The following is a 22,729-nucleotide window of genomic DNA, read 5'->3' as shown; positions in this document are numbered from 1 at the left end:
ACTTTCTTTTCTCCATTGTAGGCCCTCTGCTCCTTTGTCGAAGATTAGCTGTCCATAGATGTGTGGTTTTATCTCTGGGCTTTCAATTCTGTTCCATTGATCTGTGGACCTGTTTTTGTACCAGTACCATGCTGTTTTGATCATATACAGGTGTGTTTCTAATGAGATTCCTTTAGACTTTATGAAATAGTGAAAATGGCTCCGGACCCCCTTTGTGGGGTTTAGAGAACTCAGTTTTGGGACTGCTCTTTGAGTCTTCCTGTCCACTTAAAATGCTACTCTTTTTAAGTGATTCAAGGATAAAGTGCTGAATTGAGTTAAGCCTGGATTTACTTCCAGTATCTGCCAGTGACTCCCTTGATCTTAAAGCCTCGGTTACTCCATTCTGTAACTTCTTTTCTTGTTTGTACTTGAAGTTCTTGGGAGAAAGGTGCTATGAATGAAAAATGCAGCCAACATGAAGAAAAAGAAATACAAGGAAATATGAAAAACCGTGGCATTTAAAAGTGAAAAACTTTCATATAAATTATTCTAATAAAAAGTTACTGCCTGCATGTTTGTAAAAGATAAATACACAAATGTGATCCTGGCTTGGTTGCTGTCCCATTTAGAGGCTTAAAAAATTGAATGAAAACTATACTGGGAAACCTCAACACCCTGTTTTGTGGGTGCCATGCGTCTGAGCTACCAGTTACCCTAAACCAGCCAGTACCACCGTCCAGGCCGCAGTCAGTGCTGAGGCCTGAGCTCCTGAGCACAGCCCAAGTGAATCTTCTTTCTATGCTGGCCAATTTCCACTCGCGACTCTGGCACCTTTATTCTATTCCGTATAGTAAAGCAATGTACCTATTTGTGCTGTTTGTCAACAGCTTGATTTTTCTTAAATGTAATTGCTATTCTGATGAAACATTTAGACTTCCTTGCGACGAGGTTTTCACATGTTGATGTATATGGTGTCACTATTTGGGTTTAAAACTGACTTGGCTTGAACTAAAGCAGCCTGATTTATGGCCTATCGAACATACACTGTACATCTGCTTTAACCATTAAAGCATGCACTCTCTTAAGGACGCATACTTCCCCTCCTTTGCCCACCAGTATCAGTAATCCCCTATTTGTAAAGGCAGCGTTAGTCCCCTTCCGGACATCAGAATCACGTTGACCTGCTAATTTGCAGCTGAATACCTCCATGAAGCTTTGATGAATACGAACTCTGCGCATGTTTAATATATGTTCTTTACCCTGAAAAGGAGTAAGACTGTACTGGAGACCATGCTTCTCTGGAATGCTTTCTTGCTTTTTTGAAAATGCCTTCCTGGTTTATAATCCTCACTCTGGATCAAGTAAAACTCACCTTATATAGAATGGTTGTTGGTTATTTCGCACGGATACTTTGAAAAGAATAAATAGCTGTAATTATTTTACTAAGCACGTGCATGTAATTCCCAGGACTGTTTGCGCAAACGGCCAGCTCTCCGCGGGAAACAGGTTCAGCCCTGCAGAGCCTTACTAAAGTCCCCTGGGCTCCAGACCCTCCGAGGTCCGGCTGTGTGCACTCGGCCGGCGGCAGCGTTTCCCGGGACCGCGGACCTGGGCAGCGTGACGCGGAGCTGGTTGGAGGTGCGGGCCCGGGGCCCTGGCCGCCAGCGTCTCCCTGCCCCGTGGGGGTGGGGGACCGGGACCCGCAGCATACTCGGCCGGCGGCGGCGAGGGCGGGGGAGACGGGGGAGGGGAGGGGCGGGCGCCGTCCGAACGGCGGCGGCCCAGTTCTCGCGAGGTTCCGTCCGGGCGAGAGGGGGGCGGCGGCGGCTCGGCAGCGGCTGCGGGATGCGCTCGGAGAAGGAGGCGGCCAGAGGCCCCGGGGCGGCTCTTGCTGCGCGGGGCCCGAGCGGGCGGGAGAAGCCGTCGGCCATGGAAGTCCAGTTCCGCCGGGAGTCACCGCCTACCACGTCCTCCGGCTGTGGGGGTGGCGCAGACAAACCTCGCGAGGAGAAGAGGACGGTCCTGAGCAAGGTGGGGGCGGGGCGAGTGGAGGGGCGGGGCGAGCAAACCTCGCGAGAGGAGGGGGCCCTCAGCACGGTGAGGCGGGGTGGGGCTGGGTGGTACTGCGGACAAACCTTGCGAGAGGAGGCGGGGCCTCAGCAAGGTGAGGCGGGGCGAGGGCGGCGTGCTGTGTGCAAACCGCGCGAGAAGAGGACGTCCCTGGGCGAGGTGGGGGCGGGGCCGCGGTGGGCGTGCGCATTCAGCACCGCGGACAGAGGCCGCGCTGGGCCGGGACGCGGCGCCGCCGCAGACCAGCCTCCCCGGCCCGGGCGCTTCCCTTCGCCGCCGAGACGCTGGGCTCCGCGGCGCCAGGCGGAGCTGCCCATACGGCCGAGCACCGTGGCCGGAGGGGCGCGAGGGGCGTCGGGGGGGCCCCGCGTGTGGACCCTGCGGGCGGGCGGCCGGGCGGGCGGGGCCCCGGAGCGAGAACGTGCCCGCGTGCTCGGTGGGCTGGCGCCCCCGCGTGGGTCCCGCCGCCTGGTGTGGCCCGCGGGCCGCAGACGGAGGAGCCGTCTGGGTTTTGAGCTCCGGCGCGGACCGTGCGAGTCTGGCCGAGAGCTGCCTGCGAGTCAGGAGACGGTTGCGTGGAGGAGGGCCTTCTGCGCAGCCTTTTCTGACCGCACGAATCCCTTTCGCATTATTCAGCCCTCATTGCCCTTCCGACAGCCACGTTCTCCACGCATGTATTTCTTAACCTTTCCTAGAGTGTGTGTTTCTGCTGGACTCCTGCTTTAGATTTTCCTCTGAGCATAAACACAGGTGACCAAGCCCTGAAATAATTGAAGCTTAATACAGCAATAGTGAAACAAAGCCCAGCCAGCGTCCTTTCCCCAGGTGGTCATCCGCCGGCTTCCTCCCAGCCTCACGAAGGAGCAGCTGGAAGAACAGCTGCACCCACTGCCTGCGCACGACTACTTTGAGTTCTTTACTGCCGATCTCAGGTGAGAAGCTGTTTACCAATGTTGAAAACCTCTGAGGTGTTGTCAGCTGATGGAAAATATTATAGATAATAGAAGGCATCTTCATTTCCATCTTCTTTTCCACGTGTGCCCAGAAATCAGTGCTGACCTTTATTTCTAAGTAGGCAGATCATTGAATTCCTCTAAAATAGATTTGAAATATGCCTCTGCCAGCACTACCATAGTCCCAAAACAGACAAACTAACAACATATTACTTAAATTTTCTATTTTGGATATCAATAAACCTTCATAGAGCTTTTTAAAGTAAATTGTATTGAGATATAACAAAGAAAAATGAATAAATAGTAGACGTATAGCCTGATGAATTTTCACCAGTGAACATGCCCACATGACTAACCCCAGATAAGGAAACAGAATATCCCAGACCCCAGAAGCCCCCGTGTGCCCGATTCCATCACTAACGCCCCGACCTGCCCCTGCCCAGTCGTGTCTTTTTCAGTTCCTTTTTACAGCTTGGTAATAAGGTGACTCTGACAACACTGTAACACTTCCAGATTTCCCTTTAGATGACAAAGAGAGAGCGGACCAGGTCAGACCTTCAACAGGTGACAGTTCAGCTAGAATTTAGTGATTTTCATTATGTTTTTATCAACATATTCCTTATCATTGTTATTTTTATCCTCAGTATCGTGAGTTCTCAATTATGGTAGCTATGGAAACTTTCCTTTAGAATAAATGCATTCAAGTAAAAAATGTCAGTCCATTCAAAGAAAAATATCACTAAGAAGTCAATTTAGATATAGTTTTTTAAAAAACTAACATAAAGATGGTTTTCAAATGACTAAAGTTTAGGAAAACTGGTACCGTTACACGAGGACGGGCGCTGGACTCAGGTTGGATCCCAAGCCTTTGACGTGTCCTCTCAAGTTCCTCATTTCTCCATGTTCTCATCTGTGACATGGGGTTGAAAGTTCCTGCCTGTGAAGGAAATTGGTAGCTGTCAGGTGGGGGACGGCTTAGCTCTCTTGTAGACCCCGTACCATGTGCTCCAAGAAACACTCAAATACCTGCAAGTGTTCTCTAAGTCAGCAAACGATCTCTTACAGCACAGCATTTTCTCCTATGAACGAGTCATGATGCATGATGAGGAATGACCTTTGAATAACCTTGCCTCTGGTTTTCACCCTCTGAGGCCCGGTTATTTTAACCTGGGCTCTGGGCAGTAGAGAAGCTGACCTGAAGTGCCTCTCCCAGGGCACTGAAAAGATCTCAGCTGATGTTTTGTTTGTTCGTTTTTGGATTTTTGCTAAAGAATATCTGTATTGTTGTAATTAACTGAGAGATGATTCTTTGTCATAAAGGTTTTATCTAGTTTGTTTTATCCAGAAAAGAAAACAAAAGGCAAAATGAAAGAAGTCTTGTATTTTTTACTAACCGTTTTGCTGTTATCTCTTATTTCAGTCTTTTTCCTCATCTCTACTCAAGAGCATACATTAATTTTAGAAATCCTGAGGACATCCTTCTTTTTAGAGATCGTTTTGATGGATATATCTTCATTGACAGTAAAGGTTGGGTCATTGGCTTTTTAAACTCCTTCTTACAATCGCCAAGTTCGTTAATTAAATTTTAGTGGAATGTTTGTGAGTTTTAATTAAGAGAGTTTCAGATACTAATCTAAAATAAGACATAGGTTTTCATTATAATATTGCTGTGATTGTGTGCTTATGTTAAAAATTAAAATTATATATACATCAAAGAATTTCAGCAAATCTGTGTAATAGTGACAACCTATTTTTGTATTATCATCAGAGAACGAAGTTTTTCATATAAATGAGTTTTCTGGATAAGTGAACTGTATTTTTTTATGTCTCTCAACTAAATTACTTTACCCGTGTTTGATGGAAGTTTTCTCAAATATATTATTCACTTACATCTGTGTCTTTCTTACAGAGTACTTTTCATAATTATACCATTTCTGGATGATGTCATGTAGGGAGGGGGTTGTAATAATGAACGTTGGTTTTGACCTTGTTGAATGGCACTGCCAGCTGAGGCAGTGACATTTACCTTGACTCTAAATGGTTCCAATTCTTGATACTTTTTAGGTTCTGCTTTTGATTTTTTTTTCTTTTTCGTCCTTTCTTGTTAGTCAGCTGTTGTGTTCACGGCCATCGAGGGTGTCCACCTCGATGGCGTATTGTTTTCTACGGACGTTGTGTTCACAGCCGTCAAGTGTGTCCACCTCAACAGCGTATTGTTTTCTTTGCACCCCTCACCAACCAACCTCTTCCCACTCTACCCATCCCAGGAATGATTGTTTTCTTCTTCTCAGCTGAGGGGTAACAAACTAGAAGAGGTGGTTAAAGGGTGACTAGACTGAGGCCAAGAGATTTTTCCTGTGAGTAAAGGCACGTTTCATGGTGAACTATTTGACATTTGTGTTGGATGCCTGTTTTCTCAGTAATTCATTCAAGTGCCTTTTTCCTTTACTTTCTAAAAATTGTGGTAAAATACACATAACTTAAATTTACCATCTTTTTTTTTTTTTTTTTTGGTGAGGAAGATTGGCCCTGAGCTAACATCTGTGCCAATCTTCATCTATTTTGTATGTGGGATGCCACCACAGCATGGCTTGATGAGTGGGATGTATGTCTGCACTTGGGATCCACACTTGTGAACCCTGGGCTGCCAAAGCAGGGTGGCGTGGCCTTAACCACTATGCCGCCAGGCCAGCCCCATCTTATTCTTTTTTAAGTGTACAGTACAGCAGTGTTAAGTACACTTACATTGTTGTGCAACCAATCTCCAGAACTGTTTTCATCTTAGAAAACTGAAACTCTGCACCCATTAGACCACCACTCCCCGTTCCTCCCTCCCCCAGCCCCTGGCACCCCTCTTCTGCTTCCTGGATCTGAATTTGATGACCCTAGATACCTCATATGAGTGGAATTATGCAGGATTTGTCTTTTTGCGATTGGCTTATTTCACTTAGCATGATGACCTCAAGGTTCACCCGTGTTGTAGCATGTGGCAGGATTTCCTTCCTTTTTAAAGCTGAATAATATTCTGCTGTGTGTATATACCACATTTTGTTTATCCATTTGTTTGTTGATGGATGCTTGAGTTGCTTCCAGCTCTTTGCTGTTGTGAATGGTGCTGCTGTGAACGTAGGTGTGCAAATATCTCTGTGAGACCTGACTCTCAGTTCTTTGGGATGTATACCCTAGTGGGATTGTTAGACTGTGTAGTAATTACATTTCTTACTTTCTGAGGAACTGCCATACTCTTTTCCATCGAGGCTGCACCATTTTATATCCCAACAGTGCACAGGGGTTCCAGTTTCTCCGCATCCTTGCCCACACTTGTTTCTTGGTTTTTTGATAGCAGACATCCTAGTGCATGTGAGCTCGTATCTCCTTGTGGTTTTGATGTGCATTTCTCTAATGATTATTAATTTTGAGCGTCTTTTCATCTGCTTGGCCATTTGTATGTCTTCTTTGGATATATATCTATTCAAGTTCTTTGCCAGTTTTTAATTGAGTTCTTTGTTTTTTGTTGTTGAGTTGTAGAATTTCCTTATAAATTATGGATATTAACCCTTATCATATGTACAATTTTCTCCCATTTCATGGGTTGCCTATACATTCTGTTGATTGTGTCCTTTGAGGCACAAATGTTTTTAATTTAATGTCATCCAGTTTATCTATTTTTACTTTGATTGCCTGTGCTTTTGGCATCATATCCAAGAAATAATTGCCAAATCTGATGTCAAGCGTTTCCTCCATGTTTTCTTCTAAGAGTTTTATAGTTTTAAGTCTCAAGTTTAGGTCTTTGATCCATTTTGAGTTAATTTTTGTATACAGTGTTAGGTAAGGGGCCAGCTTTATTCTTTTGCATGTGGTTATCCAGTTTTCTCAGCACCGTTTGTTAAACAGACTGTCCTTTCTCCATTGAATAGTCTTGGCACCCTTGCTGAAAACCATTTGATCATATATGTAAGGGTTTATTTCTAGGCTCTCTATTCTAGTCTTTTGGTCTGTTTGTCTGTCTTTATGCCATATGATTTGAAAACTTTATGCTGTTTTGATTTCTATAGCTTTGTCATAAGTTTTGAAATCAAGAAGTGTGTCCGCTGCTATTTAATAAGTATCTACAGTGTACCAGGCATTGTGAATGCAGCACTGAGTCGGACATTGTCCCTGACTGTCTGACGCCCTGCTCTCCTCCTGGTTCTTGACTTTATTCTAGATAGTTGAGTTTAGCACAAAAATGTCCTCCAGATAAATGAAAGTTACAGTGGCCTAGTCACTTGACCATTCCTGACAAATCTAAAGGTGACCACTCAGTGGGTTTGGTCTAAGGTAGAAGTGTCCCATTTGTTGGTTAAATGCTAGCAGATTCTTGTAGTGAACGTTTCTAGGGTGTTTGTTTCCTTCTCATGTACCAGCAAAATCAGTTTCTAGTGACTTTCATTGTAAACTTTTCTTTTGGAAGCAGATCTTACCTGAATCTTATCTACACCTTTCGAAGCCCCTCTTTTAGCCAAGTGTCTCTTCTAAGCAAAGTGATTTCCTAGAATTCATATAACAGATTGATAATTGAATTAACCCCTTAAAATTGAAAAATTTTAAATGTGACTAAGAAAGCTACTTAAAGGTGATTACGTGATAAACTCTTTGATGGGGGGAGATCAGGTTTCTTGAGGTATAATTTACACATGGTAAAATTCACCTTTTTGAGGTACGCAGTGTGATGAATTTTGAATGTATTCAGTCATGTAACCACCACTAGAATGAGAAGAATTGTTTTACTTAATAAAAACTTGCTCACCATTTGTTTAAATCTGGAGTTTGACGTGCTAAGGCTGCAGTTGCTTGAAAATATAATTATAGTTTAAGCAGTAACATTATCCTTGTTATACTTAATCTTTAAGTAAGCTAGATCATTATTTTCCAAAATGAATAAAGTAGAATCTCAGAATGGTCCTTAGAATTTGTTTCTTGTTAAAGGCCTAGAATATCCTGCAGTGGTAGAGTTTGCTCCATTCCAGAAGATCGCCAAAAAGAAGCTAAAGAAGAAAGATGCCAAAACCGGAAGCATTGAAGACGGTGGGTCGCTGCTGGATTATGCAACCACACGTCAAATGCTGTGATCAAATGTCATCTCTCCGCCATCTGTGGGGAGGAGTGTATTTATTTCTTTTTAAGTTTACAGATGCAGAATACAAGAAGTTCTTAGAAGCTTACTGTGTGGAGGAGGAGAAAGCCGCTGCCAGTCCTGAGACTCTTCTGGGGGACATAGAGGCAAAGACAAGAGAACTTATTGGTATGTTTTGCTCATTTCTTCTCTTTACTGTATTGAGATATGTATTTATAGAGTGTGTATTTATTTCTTCTTTTTCATGATTACTGTAAAAAATTGACACTTGTGACAGGCTTGGCAGAAACATAGAGTATTTCCCAGTTTTGACAAAAGGATGGTAAGGTGGCAGCTCGGGGACTGTTTCTGAGCGTGTGTTGGTGGAGAGCACCTGAGTTCTCAGGTACAGTCATTTTGTTTCAAAGTTACAATGCTTCCAAACGAGCAGCACAGAAGACTGGAGAGTGCTGTGTGCCTGGCTGCTTCGGAGGGAGCATTATTGTCAAAGTGGAAGTCAGTCGTCTTTGCAGAGAGCAGTCACAGCAAGAGAGACTTCGTTTAAGTATGAGGTCATCTTGCTGCTGTTTAAAACAGTGTTAAGCCCCCTGAGCAAGCCAAGCAACCAAGTGGATAAACCAGCCATAGCACAGAATCTGGTTTGGGTCAGGCCTTCAACCCTGCACCCGCAAGCAGTATGTTTTAGAAATGGTTATCTCCTAGTTGCAATCCCCAAAAACTCAAGGGTAGACTTGAAACACCTTTTTCTGTCCCCAGGCCCTCTGCTGTGGCTCCCAGACATCCCCGTAGCGCCTCCCTTCCTGTCTGCCTCTGCCCCGTGTGAGGCCTCCCCTCAAGACCCTGTGCCCCGCATGCTGCGTCCTGCTCACGCATTAAGATGGACAGGACAGGACAAGTCACGTGTCCATCTCCCTCTCGTAAACGCTCTTCTCATTTTGTCTCCCCCACCCCCAGCAGAACTGTGTGTTCGTCTTTGTAGTCCAGCACGTAGTGCGTTGCTGGGACAAGTTTAAGTGTTGAGTAAATGTTTGTTGCGGAAATTAATAAGAAAAGTTAGCATTATTGAAATATTATTCGTTAGTCTAATAATGAAGTTTTATATTTTATAACAGCTGACTTAACCATGGTTTGAAGGATTTTTAATCAGTGTGGTAAATATTTCAGATGTGCTTAGGATGCATTTGCTCGTTTTATTCAGCATGTTGACTGGGTACCAGCTCTAAGCCTTGGCGAAGGGACAGAACAGGAACAGGATGCACGAGGCCTCTGCCCTCATGTAGCTGCCCTTCTGGTGGGGGTGACTGTAGTAAACTCATGCAGAAATAATCAAGCTTCGTGCCAGAGCATTTCCATTTGTGATAAGCATCACAAATGTAGTGAAACAGAATAACGGGGTGGAGAGAAAGGCCCCTCTGAGACCCCATTTGGCTGAGACCAGCTATGCCAAGAGATGGAAGAAGAGGGAACTCTGAACGGAAGGGCTGGAGGCTGGAGCTCTGGGCCCGTGTGGTCAGCACATGGCATGTAAGAGCCAGAGAGGCAGACGGGCACCACGTCGGGCTGGTGGTGAGAGGTTTGGATTTTATTTGAGGGACAGCTGGAAACCATTGTGGGAGTGATACCATCTAATTTATTTTTCCCCATCACTCTGGCTGCTCCATACTTGGTGCATTGTGGATGCCAAGAGAAGAAGCTGGGCCCCTGGTTAGGAAGCTCGTGCTATAGTCCTGGGAAGGGTGCTCACACAAGGTTGGCAGAGTCAGCATCCATTCTGGAGGTAGGACTGGCAGGACTGAGTGACGACTAGATGTGGGCAGTCAGCAAGCAGAAAGAATCAAGCCTTCAGGAGTTTGTCTTTGCAGCTCAGTGGATTGTGGCCCCATTATGCCTGGGGAGGATGCGGGAGGAACAGTAGTGGGGGAAAATCGAGATTTCACTATAGAGCGTGTTAAATTTAAGAAGAGCTAAAGGAAGAAGCAAAATAGAAGTTAGGTACAGAGCTCGCCTTCCAGCCCTTGCATTGCTCGTGTGCTTTGTTTTAAATGCCCTTGTGCAGGGTAGATGAGGGTGGGGCAGGATCTTTCACTTCCTGGCGGTTTCAAGACGTCCCCTCCGTGGTCAGACGCAGACCGTCCAGCAGATCCCAGCCGCCCTTCTGCAGAGGAGGGACGAGTCCCGTCCTCGCTTGGTGCCCGTGCACAGTAGATGCCTTGCGGTTGTTTACTGAATGAGCCACTGACAGAGTCCACCAGCCCAGGACGCGGCGATGGAGCTTCCTCTCTGCACTTCCTGTTTCTGCCTGTCTAAATTTGAATCTTGAATTCATGGCAAATTGCCCTTCTCTTTTCTTAGATTTTGGCCTTCACTGTATTCTTATTATCAAGACTAAGCAGTGGGGTTGAATGGAAAGACTCACTCTGAAGTTGCAGATTAGTGCAGTGATGTGTCAGGGTCTGCAGAGCGAGAGGCAGACCTGGGCTCGGGCCCAGCTCAGGACTTAACTTCCACTGCCTGTTCCTCACCGAGCGGGTGACAGTGCCTGGTATGCACAGCTCTCTGTGGGTGCTAACAGGTAAACTGTTGCTTAAGTTAATACTAATTTTACACATTACATATTACATATTAGTATTGTATTACATGCTCATGAGTCTTCTCTTTACTAAGTGATACACTTTCATGGTTTGTAAAGCACTTTCTGATACAAGGTCTCATTTACTCTTCACGTGGGTTCTTTGGGGTAACAAGGCAGGTGTTTCGTAGGAGAGGAGGGAAGGCAGATGGGGTCTCAGTGTCATCTCCCCCACCCACCTTGGCTGACAAATCCAGAACTTCCATGGTGCAGAGGAGAGTCCTCACTAATTTTGGGTGACTTGCCTGTTACAAAGGGTGTCGGCTGTGCTCATTGCGAGCCAGAGTTCGTGGTTAACACAGGAGCCACCCCGGGAGAGAGCAGGCGCTTGTTGGTTTCTGTGCCTGTGATGAAGTGTGGGCATCTGCACTGTTAGCTCTTCATCACAGCCGTGACCTGGACCGAGCTCTCCTGGCAGACGCCGTTTGATATGTGATGGCGAGGTGTGCAGGAGTCCTCAGTTCCTATCAGGAAGCCCTGGCCAGGGGCTCTCGTGTGATTCCCGATTCATTCCTGGTCCTCGGAAGTCCAGAAATGCCATGTCAGTCTTCAAGTGCACCCAGGGGTTCTTCCCTCTCCCATTTAATCTGAGGTCTTGAAGACCCGTAGAGTGGACCCAAACCATCTCCCACCCTCCCACCTTCCTCAGCCACCGCCACAGGGGAGACAGACCCCTCGAGCTGGTCCTCTGAGAGCAGCACGCGACCCGCCAGCATCTGGGTCAGGTCAAACGGCTCAGGGGCGTGAGGGTCGAGGTAGAGTCGGTGGAGACGCTTGGTCATGGGCAGTTGCTCCTGTTTGGATCGACATATGGAGTCATTTTCTAAACTTTTATGTCTGGTTATTCAATTTATGGAGTATATGTTATAAGAAATTACAAGAATCCACATTGCTTAAAACCGTTCCCAGAATATGTGTTGAATCAAAGTGAATATATAAATATGTAATGATTTAAAATATCTGCAGAAATGTGAAGAAATTTATAGCACTTGGGAAGTTTAATGCATTATCCTCGTTTTGCTTTTTTGCTTTTATGCCATCTTTGTGAGTAATATGTGAGTTCCTCAGGAATCAGGAATTAAATGCCTGCTGTGTGAGATGGTCAGTGCCTCCAGATCACGTGCCTTATGGTGATGGAATAAGAACCCCTGGAGTGCAGTGTCCACGTGCAGATTTAAAATGATGATATTCTTCCCCTAATTGTGTTAAAGATTAAATTGAAAACAAATATTTAAAATAAAGGAGAGAAATCTTATTTTAGAGTGCAGTGCTACATTACAATTTTTGTGTTTTAGCCAGAAGAACCACGCCTCTTTTGGAATATATTAAGAACAGGAAGTTAGAGAAGCAGGTGGGTCTGGCCTGTCCCTCTGAATGCCCTTCCTGTCTGTGCTGTATGCAGACAGATGATGCACATGCCTCCCCCACCTCTAGAGAATTCGAGAGGAGAAGCGGGAAGAACGAAGGAGGAGGGAGCTGGAAAAGAAACGCCTGCGGGAAGAAGAAAAGAGAAAAAGAAGAGAGGAGGAAAGATGTAAGAGAAAAGAGGCTGACAAGCAAGAGCGAGCGGCAGAGAGAGAAGTGAGGATTAAGGTAATTTCTTTCTTTTTTCCAAAAGTTCTGCTGTCCTGATCATACCTTTTAGGAAGTTCAGCTCCTTAGAGTTCCAAGAACATTTCATTAGTCTAGTCTTTTATTATCATCATTCCTTCTCTCTGTTCTGCAACAGCAGTTCTCAAACTGTGTTCCCTGAGCCTTAGGGGTTCCCTGGACATGCTGTGTTTGGGAGGACCGTGTGGAAGGGTGGGGGAGGACCAGCCTCCTGCATGTAGCATGAGCACGTAACACCTCCCTCCCACTTGGCCTCCCTCCCGCCCTCTTGGCCTGCCTCCCTCCCTCTCAGCCTCCCTGCCTCCCTCTTGGCCTCCCTCCCTCCCTCTCGGCCTCCCTGCCTCCCTCTGCTAGGCTGACCACCTCAGGCCTCTGCTCACTTCCCTCCACAGGGAGCTTTCCTCAGACGCACATCTTCTCGTAAGTGGCTCCTTCTCATCTTCTGGTCTCTGTTCACATCTTATTTCCACAGAGGGGCTTCCCTGATCCCCTTGAAAAACCATTCCTCCTGTCCCCTCACCCCACATCTCTCTACCCTTTTATCCTCTTTTAGTATGTGTTTGTAGCATTGCATACCACCTGAGGTGATCTTCTTCGCTTTTTCCTGTTTTTGTCACTGTGTACACCATTCTCCCACCCCTGTGGCCACCACTGCCTCAGTGAGAATGTCAGGTGTGAGTTCCTTAATTGTGGGCACTTGTCTGTTATTCACAACTATATTCCTAACACCTAACACAGGGTCTTTTTCCCTGGTTCCTGGTGCTCAGCTCTTAAAACCATTGCAATCTCTGGAGGGAAGAGTATCTCCTGTTTGCAAATAGGATGACGGGTAGCTGAGGCCCTGGGTAGCTTCGGGGTGGGAGCTGGTCACCAGAAAGACCAAGGCATGCTTAGAGGGTTGGAACTTTCAGCCCGCACTGACCTCTGGAGAGGGGAGAGGGCTGGAGATTAGGTTCAGTCACCAGTGGCCAGTGATTTAAGCAATCGTGCCATTGCAACGGAGCCTCGTAAAAGTCCCTAAAGTGTGGGGTTAGGAGAGCTGGTGCACACATCAAGGTGCCAGGAAGGTCGTGCCCCTGGAGAGGGCTTGGAAGCTCCAAATCGCTCCACATCCCTGGCCCTGTGCATCTCTTCCCTCTGGCTGTTCCTGAGCTGTATCCGTTGTGTCAAAGCGGTCGACATACGTAAAACCCTTTCCTGAGCTCGGCGAGTCATTCCCATTCAGGCACTCCCGGAATTTATGGCCAGCCAGTCAGAAGTACTGCTGACAACCTGGGACTTTGGACTGGCATTTGAAGTGGGGACAGTCTTGTGGGATCTGACGTTAATTCCAGGTAGACAGTGTCAGAACTGATTGAGTCGTAGGACACCCAGCCTGTTGGTGAGTTGGAGAAGTGTTGGAAAAGACCTCACGCGTGTGGTTTCAGAGGTGTTATGAGTAAAGACAGTTCGTAGATGTGCAGTTCCTTGTTGGATGGCTGGATGGAGACATCCTGCCGTGGTTCCCTGTGGTCTGCATTTATTACAGGCAGCTGTTACTTTTGTAATTAAAAAAAAAGTGCAGTATTATCTGAAAGGAAGTGTTTAAGCCCACAGAACCCATGTGGAGAATAAGAGCATATTCACAGGCACGCAGTGCACACCTTTGATGAGGAGCAGCCTTTAGGGCTCTGCCTTCCATTATATTTGTCTGTGCCCTTCTGAAATGAGCTCGTTTAGTCAAGATGTCTGTGTGTGTAATTTTGCTATACTTCAATTTGAAAAATGTTCACTTATTTAAGTGAGAACAAAATTCTCAGAAGTAGACCTTCTGTTTGTGTTCCGCAAGCTGACTCTGCCTGGGGACCTCAGTTTCAGAGAGAGAACGAGGAGGAAGGCCCAGATTCAGAGATAGACCAGTTAAACGCGTCGTAACAACATGCTGAGTCTGTTTCAAGAAGGAGAATAATAAGTTTGGAAAACTGTAAACCTTCTAAAAGTCATCAACAGAAAGCAACCTTTTAAAAAATATTTTTTCCTTATTTACAAAAGTAATACTTGTTCATTTTAGGAAAACTAGAACCTGTAGATGAAAGAAATCATTTTAGTTCTGCCACCTAAAAATAATCACTTTTAACACAGTATTGCAAACCTTTTAGATGTTTTTGTATGTGTGTATCAACATATAAACAGAAATCAGATCATTCTGTCTTGTAACATTCTTTCATTCATTAATGTGAGCATATTTTCATCACATTAGCTGCCCTAAATCGTTTGTCATGACTACAAAGTATTTCATTGACTGAATGTTCCCCTATGTATTTAACCAAAACCTGTTCATTGGACCTTTAGCTTACATTTTTTGCTATTCAAACATTTGGGCTCAATATTGGTTTATATTTTTAAACAACTTCTTTGATAATATACTCTTAAAGTGACATTTTACTGACATTATACTTTCTCAGCTGCTTAAGAAACCAGAAAAGGGAGACGAATCAACCACTGAGAAACCAAAAGAAAGAGGAGAAGAAGTCGATGTTGGAGATGGAAGACAGGAGCCCTGTCCCAGCTGTGCCGTCATGAGGCCCAGGCCCCCAGAGAGCTTGTGGGAGGAGCCCAGGGACAAGTGAGCCTGCGCTTCTGCTGCTTTGACCGCATTCAGCATCTGAGTCAATACGAGTGCATGTGTTTCATAATATTCTTGGAATTCAGGAGCTTTCCCAGGCTGTGCTTGTCTACATCTTTGTTTCTCCGTGGTCACGTGAGGAGCTTGGTGAACCTGTGTAGTCTGCCGTCTCCAAACCAGGGAGATGCTGTCTGTGACTCCCTTCCCTGTCGCTCTCCTTCTCCTCTCGCAGCCCTGCTCCTACACATCAGGGCTTCCGGACCTTCTTCCCAGGCTCTTTTCCTTTGTGAGTCTTATCAGTTTGTAATTTTCCTGTTTTGAGATATCTTGCCTGTTTGATCTTCCAGACCTCCTTCACTTTATCTACAGAATTGTAAATTTGAGAACCCAGTCTTGTAGGTGCTGGACAGTCTTTTGTGATACAGAATAGAATTCCAAGTGCTGTGACTCCTTTGTTGGCATTGTCATCCCTTTGGTCCCGCTGTGGAGTTTGACCAGCAGCTGCGGTCACTAGCTGGTGTCCACTAGCCCTGACTCCAGCTGGGGTCCTTAGGCACGCAGTTCTCTGCCTGCTCATGACATGCATCTTGTGAAAGGAGCTTGACAGGGCTTCTCTGGGGACAGGACAGACACAGCAGTGTGTGCACATGGGCCCGAGAGAGAGCAGCCAGATGCTGTCAGAAGGGAGTTCTTTCTTCCTGCCCCTGGCCTGCATCCTCGGGGTTTGGGCGCCTCCCCACAGTCAGTGGGGCCATGTGCGGCTGGGCTTCTTGTGCCCCCGACCTGGGGCTTCTGCCCACCTGCTGCACTGGGACACCCACAGAGCTTCCTGGAGCCCAGGGCTGTGCTGCTCACAAGGCTGACTGGAAGTGGATGTGAGTTTGGAGGGGAGATGGCAAAGTCATGGGATTAGGCTGCTGTTTTCCCAGAATCACAGTAATCTGAATGACTCCTTACTGTCTTTCTTGCACACAGAGTTGTGATAAAGGTTTTCTTCCCTCTTTTGGGTGGTTCTGGTTTATTGGTTTGTTTATAAAATGAATTTATACATGATTATCAAATCTATGATCTTTTAGCATTGTGGTCTGTTACAGGCGTTTGTATTATTATTGCTTATTTTGTCATGTTTCTGGCATGAATTCATACTTTGCTTATGGATCTCTTTGTCGCCAGCAGCCCTGCTGCTTCTGTATGTGGGGGAGCCACAGGCAGTGTGTGGGGACTTTGCCTGTTGTTCGTGGAGGGCAAGAGTTTAAGAACAAAGTGAGCTAAGCAGCCACCTGTGTATTTACTCTTCATTTAACAGTTTGATATATGCACAAATATTACTAAATTTCAGTTAATTTTAGCTATGCTTGGAGCAGAAACTAAGCTGTCAATATTAGCTCTGTGTCTTGATGGATCTGGGCTTCTAGGAAAGTCACTCAACCACTTTTAGTCTCATTTACTTTATCTGTATAAAAGGGGGGATTATATTTACTTTGGAGGGTTACTAAGAATTAGAAAAATATGTATATATGGTACTTTAGCATGTGCCAATTACATATGTGTTGCTCAAATGTAACAGTAAATATTGTTATTACTATTGTCTGTTCACCTTTTCAGTGGCCTTTGTTGAAGGCTGTGGTGTGCCCATCACGTGGAAACTTGGCAACACAGTGATGAGCAGACTTACATATTCTGTGCCTTTTTTGGAACTTACCATCTGGAAGGGGAGGCAGGTGATGGACTGGCAGTTTACGTAAGGTCACTGATAATTTGTGTTGATTCACAGGTCACAAAATGACAGTGATAAAGAGCAGAGGGATGTGGAGAGAAGATTTCGAGAAAAAGAACTTGAAACACAAAGATACCACTTGGATGAGAGCAGAAAGCACAGAGCTCACTATGAGTTTGAGCCGAAATGGGGGAAAGGATTCACCCCAGACAGAGGGAAGAAAGGGAGCCAGGACGACGGGGTCCCTGTGGAGGCCACAGAGAGACCAGCGGGGGAGCAGAGGAGCGCGGGCGGCCCCATGCCCAGGAAGGAGCGCATGGGAAACAAGGTTCTTTTGTTCCTTTGGGACAATCTTTCACTCACCAGTCTGTGCTAACGCTACTAGCTGTACTTCTGCAGGCTTGTAACTGCTTTTCCTAACAGAAATTCTTTTATTTAACCAAAAAAGGGCAGTCTGCCTAGGTGTCTTGAGGTACAGGACTGCGCACTCTGATGGGGGAGGCCGCCCCGCTGGACCCTGCGTTGTCCTGGGGAGCGTCCTGCCTGAGGGTCTGCACTTGCTGGAGCCGTTGTTCTCGTCCTCTCAGTGGGCACCATGTCCTTAGTGGCAACTCCTGAATGAAACCAGCCATCATCCTTCTCAGAGAATCAAGTTTTTTTCCACCAGGGAAAAAAAGCATTTATTTAGTATAAAACTAGCACATTCATACCATTTGCTTGAGAATAAGTAATGGCAAGTTTATAAAATTTACCCCTAAGACAATAAGAAAAATATTAGTGACATTTCGTGGAGTTTTCCTTTACCTTGTGAACTTCCTGATTCCTAGCCTAACCAGACGGCTCATGACACCCATGTCTAGATGTCATTCCATCTGTGCAGGTGGCACAGGATGGGGCTGCCCTCTTAGCCCAACAGGCAGCTTTGCTTTCAGGAGTTTGAGGTTAGTTTTTATTCAGGTCGCATTGTTGCAGAGACGCACCATGAATGGGATCATCTCCCTCCCAGGGCTGTCAGGCCCCGGAGCCCAGCCTCCAGGTGAGCCGCAGAGGCTGCAGCTGCCTGGCTGCCGCTCATCGCCACCTCCCACCACCCCTGCCCTGCTGTGTCCTGTCCCTGCAGCCCCCCTCTGGCTGTCTGGGATGCTGCCATTTCAGGGGTGCTATAGAGATGGAGACACACAGGCCCTGTGAGACTGGCTTTCTCGCAGCGTGACTCCCTTCAGGTTACCCAGGTGTTGCGAGTGTCAGTGATGTTGACTTTTAAGACGTTTCCAGTAAAGATGAGGCGGAACTCCAGACAAGGAGAGCTTTCTTGTCTTCCCCTCTGCCGCTCGTGTGTGTGTGTGTGTGTGAGAGTGTGTGAGAGTGAGAGAGAGAGAGAGAGAGAGACTTAGAGGGCTCGGTACTGGCTCGCCCTGAGGCTCACCGCCTGCAGCTGTGGGTCTTTGGGTGGGTGGTATGGACACTGGTTTTTCTGCTGCCTTTTGATTCAGCAGAATGAGGGATCTGGGTATTTGAACAGCTTTAGGTGAGGGAACTTTCAGTTAAATCTGTAATTCTGTACTGGTAACAAGGTGCTCGTGCTCACAACTCCCCCCTTACAAGGCCTGGCAGGTTATGATGTACTTTTAGGATCAGTTTTGAACTCCGTCTGTACACACGGAAGTTACCCTGGTGCAAAGCAGAACCATGTGTGTTAGCCGCAGGCCAAAGGTGGATGTGCAGCCTGCATCTCTGCCTGCAGGGGATTCCGGTCTGTGGGGCCTTCCGAGCCCTTTCCTTCTCCTCGTGTTGGCCAGCCTTCTATTAAGGAAAAGAACATTCTGAGAAAGCCCCTGGTGGTGACGGTGGGGCCACACGCAGCCCAGGAATGGGTGAAGGTGAGCTGGGGAGCCCTGGAGAAACCCAGAAGTGGGATGTGCCCCCATGTCGCTCTGAGCTTGGGCTCCCCGGTGGCCGTGGAAAGGCTGAAGCTGCTGCTGCTCCACCCACAGCAGGGTGAGGAGGGAACCCTGACAACAGAGCTTCCTCACGGGGCTGTTGGCTCCACTGAGCTGGGACGAGTGGCTCCCTCCTTCTTCTGGGCTGGGTCCATGGCACCACTGGAGGAGGAGAGGAGAGTTGTTCCCACTGTTGCTACTGGTTGGCCTGAATCCCCTGCAGGCAGAGATGCAGGCTGCACACCCACCTTCTGCCTGGGGCCGACCTTCAGGACCACTCTGTCCTCCCCTGGCTTAGCTGCCCTTGTGCCCTGGGGCAAGTTAATTGCATTTCATGTCCTTTATTCAGTCATCATTTTTATTCACCATTTCTAAGAGGTTAATAAGATAATAGGTGAGCATTTTCTGTAAAGGGGACAGTTCAGGAATAATCCACGTGGAAGTTGCTTATTATGAATGCTATAACTGTTTAGTTTATGGCTCTAAAAAGCCATCTGGGGGGCCAGGCCACATTTTGTTTCAGGCTGCACCTTGCCTCTATGTGCTGAGTCTCCAGGACTGAGGTGTGTGTGTGAGTTTTTCTCTCTCAAACTGGGAAGGGAATGCTATGATTGTATTGTTTTCTCAGAGGGTTCTAGGTTTGAGCAATAACATTTTCCCAGATTTCAGTTTTACCTTCTTTCCATTTATTTTAAATATTAACTGTTTTCCTTTTCATGGCTTTTTACCCCCCTCATAATGCCTGGTTTCTGAGATAGTGCTGTGAAAAACACTGATCTTTTAGCTTGAAGACTGATTTTCTTTAGCTAATTAGGATCTTCAGTCCCCAGAAATAGAGATGTTCTCCCTCCTGCATCACTAGCCTTGGAAGAATAACACTGCTTCTGTCCTGGCAGGACCGGCCATCCTTGCAGCTCTACCAGCCGGGCACTCGCAGCCGAGCACGCGAATGTGGCGGAAGACCCTCTGAGGAGGGCCGTGCCGGGAGGAGGGGCGAGGCCGAGGATTCCGCAGGGGCTGGTGCCAAGAGGAGCGAAGAGGCAGAGTGAGTGGACGCGCACACGTTTGTGACACAGTGAGCTTCCATTCGACATTCTGTGGATTTGAAAAGGCATCCGGAAATATATAGATTAGCCTGGAATATAACATGCAAGTACATTACTTCTTACAAAGAAACTAGGAACAGGAACTATAAAAGTGGCATAGAAACATCTAGAAACCATTCTTTAGAAAGGAGCAATCTTTTTAAAAATTGAACCAAGTTTTCATAGATTTTACCATTTCTAATACAAACTAGTAAATATCATTTAGCCAAAACAGAAGATAATGTCTTTTGGAAAGTAAAGTGTGATCAGAGCTGGGGAGGAGACGAGCCTCGTGTGAGTTCCAAGCACTCGACGTGTGTTAGGAATAGCTCATACTGAGTTTGACGTGTTTGTGAGCAGGTGGTCTGTGGGGATCTGTGTCCTTGTGCCTCTTGCTGGTTTTCCACGAGCTGTGGTTTCTGGGAAGTGAGCATCTCTCATTCCCTCCCAGCCTTTGTAATTGAGCCCTTTCTGCAGCTTCTGTCACTAGCGGCTGGAGTCCCTCTGATAGGAACCCTGAGACCAGCTTCAGTTGTTATGTTACAGCCTTTTAACAATGTGGCCACTGACTTGATGAAAACAGTGTCACAGTCTTTTCATGGATGTTCTCGTGGTTTGTAACCATTATGCTCTGAAGATTGCTGAGAACATAAACAGCATTATTTGGGACAGGGATAACTTCGATGGGGCATCGAGGGTTTTTCTTTTTGCAGTCTGAGGCAGTTTTGTTTTAAAATGAGTTAATGTAGCTTTCTGCAACTATGCATCCTACAGTATTTTTTTCTTTTAGTGAAATTTTTAAATGTTAATGTATTTTTGGCACTATGCTTTAAACCATTTATTGAATAAAAATTTTAGTTGATATGAATATAATGTCCAGTTATGGTACTTTTCCAACATAGAATTTTAGATAATAAAATATTGCTTTTTAAAATGTAGCTTTAGTTATCTGAATATTTGGCTGATTATATCTATTCCTTATTAAATATGAAATGTTTATCACAAAACTAAGAATTACTCATTTATCATTAAAATTCATCTGTGACTGTTGGATGTACAGTCAGTTTAATGGCATTGCTGTGCCCTCGCTCTTGACTCCTGAGCACCAAGAACTTGGTGGGGGAGGGGAGGGAAGGACTTGCTGTGGATTCAGTGAGGTCCGTGTGATCCAGTGGTGCCAGCCCTGGCTGAAGTGGGCTAGATAGTAAATATTTTAGACATTGCAGGCTCCATGGTCTCTGTCATAACTCCTGAACTCTGCCGTTGCCGGGAGGAAGCAGCCTTGGACAGTGTGTCAGTGAATGCCAGGGCTGCGTTCCAGTAGAACTTTACTTATGGAAACAGGCAGCAGGCCATGTTCGGCCTGCGGACCACTGTTTGCTGACCCCTGCTCAGAGGATGGATCAGATTGGAGCTCCTGAACCATCAGCTGCTGTGGTCCTCACTGCTCGTTTTGGCTTTGATCTGGAGACTTCCAGACTGAAGAGTCTGGGACGTAGTAAATCTCATTTCTAAGCCCCCATCTTAGTTCTCTTGGTTTGTTGGCTTGTTTGTATTGGTGATCAAAGACCTGGGGTGTTGAGTGCTCATTTTCAAAATTTGTGGTTTAAAACAATGGTTCTCATACTTTTTAGTCTCAGGAACTCTTTACATTCTTAAAAATTATTGACAACCCCAAAGAACCTTTATCAACTAGGTTATATCTATTGATGTTTACCATATTCAGAATTAAAACAGAAATGTTTAAAGCACAAGAATACATAAAGATGTGCTGCATTTAGCTGTCAGAGCAATAACGTCACCACACGTCATGTAGCGTCTGGAAAACCCTGCTGTGGGCCTGTGAGGGAGCAGCGTGAAAGGCACGTCGTGTCCCAGTCTTAGCATAGAAGTCGTCACACCCGCGAGAGAGACCGTGAGGGTGAGGTGGGATCCCCGGAACTTCCTCCTGCCTCGGACACGCCCAGCGTCCAGCCACACACAGAGGAGGTCCCTCGGAGAAAAATCCAGAAACGAGCCGAGTGACTCCCACATGTCAGGCGGATGAGGAGACGCCACATCGAAGCAGGTGGGAGAGGCTGGGGCACTCTCGCAGATTTGCTTCTATTCTGTTCTATCTTTAAAATTAAGGACATGTCAGACTAAAGTGAATTAAGTAGGTACTTGAGCTATTTGATCTGTGTTAATAGATTAATAGCAAAAAAGAAAAAGGAAAATGAGAGAAAAAAGTTTATTTTCAGAATGATATTCAGAGTCAAGAGGTTTTTTTTTAAGACAAATTATCCCACTCAAATCCCCTGGATAATTGGCTTCAGCTCAGTCTGAGCTGTAGGCAAGGTCCAATGGTCGTAATTGTTATATGAAAATTCAGTTTAAATCCCTTTTGGGTTTTTGGTCGCTTTGCTTAAGTTTAGAAAAATGCCATCTGTGTCTGTGTGAGCCTCTGTCGGGCTGCATTCTGGTGGAAAGCTAGCAGCTTCTTGTAAATGGTTATCCCTGTCTTCTTTGCATCAAAAGTAGGTTTATCTTGTAAAGTCTGAGTTTCCCAGGATTCTTCACTGTCACACGTCCAAAAGAAAAATAATTACATAAGTAACCTTGTACCACAAAAGAGAGAAAGGATGTCTTGGTCAATTTAAACACAAGCAGTCTACCCCATCGAAGGAATGGCATTTTTCAATGATAATAGCATTTTTAGTAGAATAATTTTAAATGATTATCATGATGGAAAAACCAGTTTGCCAGGTTGAGAGAAGTGTGCCTACGTGTGGCACATGGTGTGCCTACAGTGATGCTCAGTGTGCCTGTGTGTGGTGCACAGTGTGCCTACATGTGATGTGCCGTGTGCCTACAGTGATGCACAGTGTGCCTATAGTGATGTGCAGGGGGCCTGCATGTGGCGCACAGTGTGCCTACAGTGATTCGCAGTGCACCTGTGTGTGATGTGCAGGGTGCCTACAGTGATGTACAGGGTGCCTGCATGTGGGCACACAGTGTGCCTACAGTGATGCACAGTCTGCC

The 22,729-nt window shown here is 46.1% G+C and overlaps 1 protein-coding gene across 1 annotated transcript; it reads left to right on the top strand.

Moving 5' to 3' along the window:
* Window positions 1–1,809: 1,809 nt before the first annotated feature.
* UPF3A (UPF3A regulator of nonsense mediated mRNA decay) lies at window positions 1,810–21,938 on the top strand. Its single transcript, XM_046664081.1, has 10 exons — window positions 1,810–2,013; window positions 2,878–2,984; window positions 4,426–4,532; window positions 7,974–8,072; window positions 8,179–8,289; window positions 12,046–12,101; window positions 12,185–12,343; window positions 14,806–14,966; window positions 16,741–17,011; window positions 19,520–21,938. The coding sequence occupies exons 1-10, from the start codon at window positions 1,828–1,830 to the stop codon at window positions 19,670–19,672; spliced, it is 1,410 nt and encodes a 469-aa protein (XP_046520037.1). The 5' UTR covers window positions 1,810–1,827; the 3' UTR covers window positions 19,673–21,938.
* The last annotated feature ends 791 nt before the right edge of the window (window positions 21,939–22,729 follow it).

This window comes from Equus quagga, chromosome 6, assembly GCF_021613505.1.
Source record: "Equus quagga isolate Etosha38 chromosome 6, UCLA_HA_Equagga_1.0, whole genome shotgun sequence".
Classification (NCBI taxonomy): Eukaryota; Metazoa; Chordata; class Mammalia; order Perissodactyla; family Equidae; genus Equus; species Equus quagga.
This window is presented reverse-complemented; position numbering and strand designations above follow the sequence as displayed.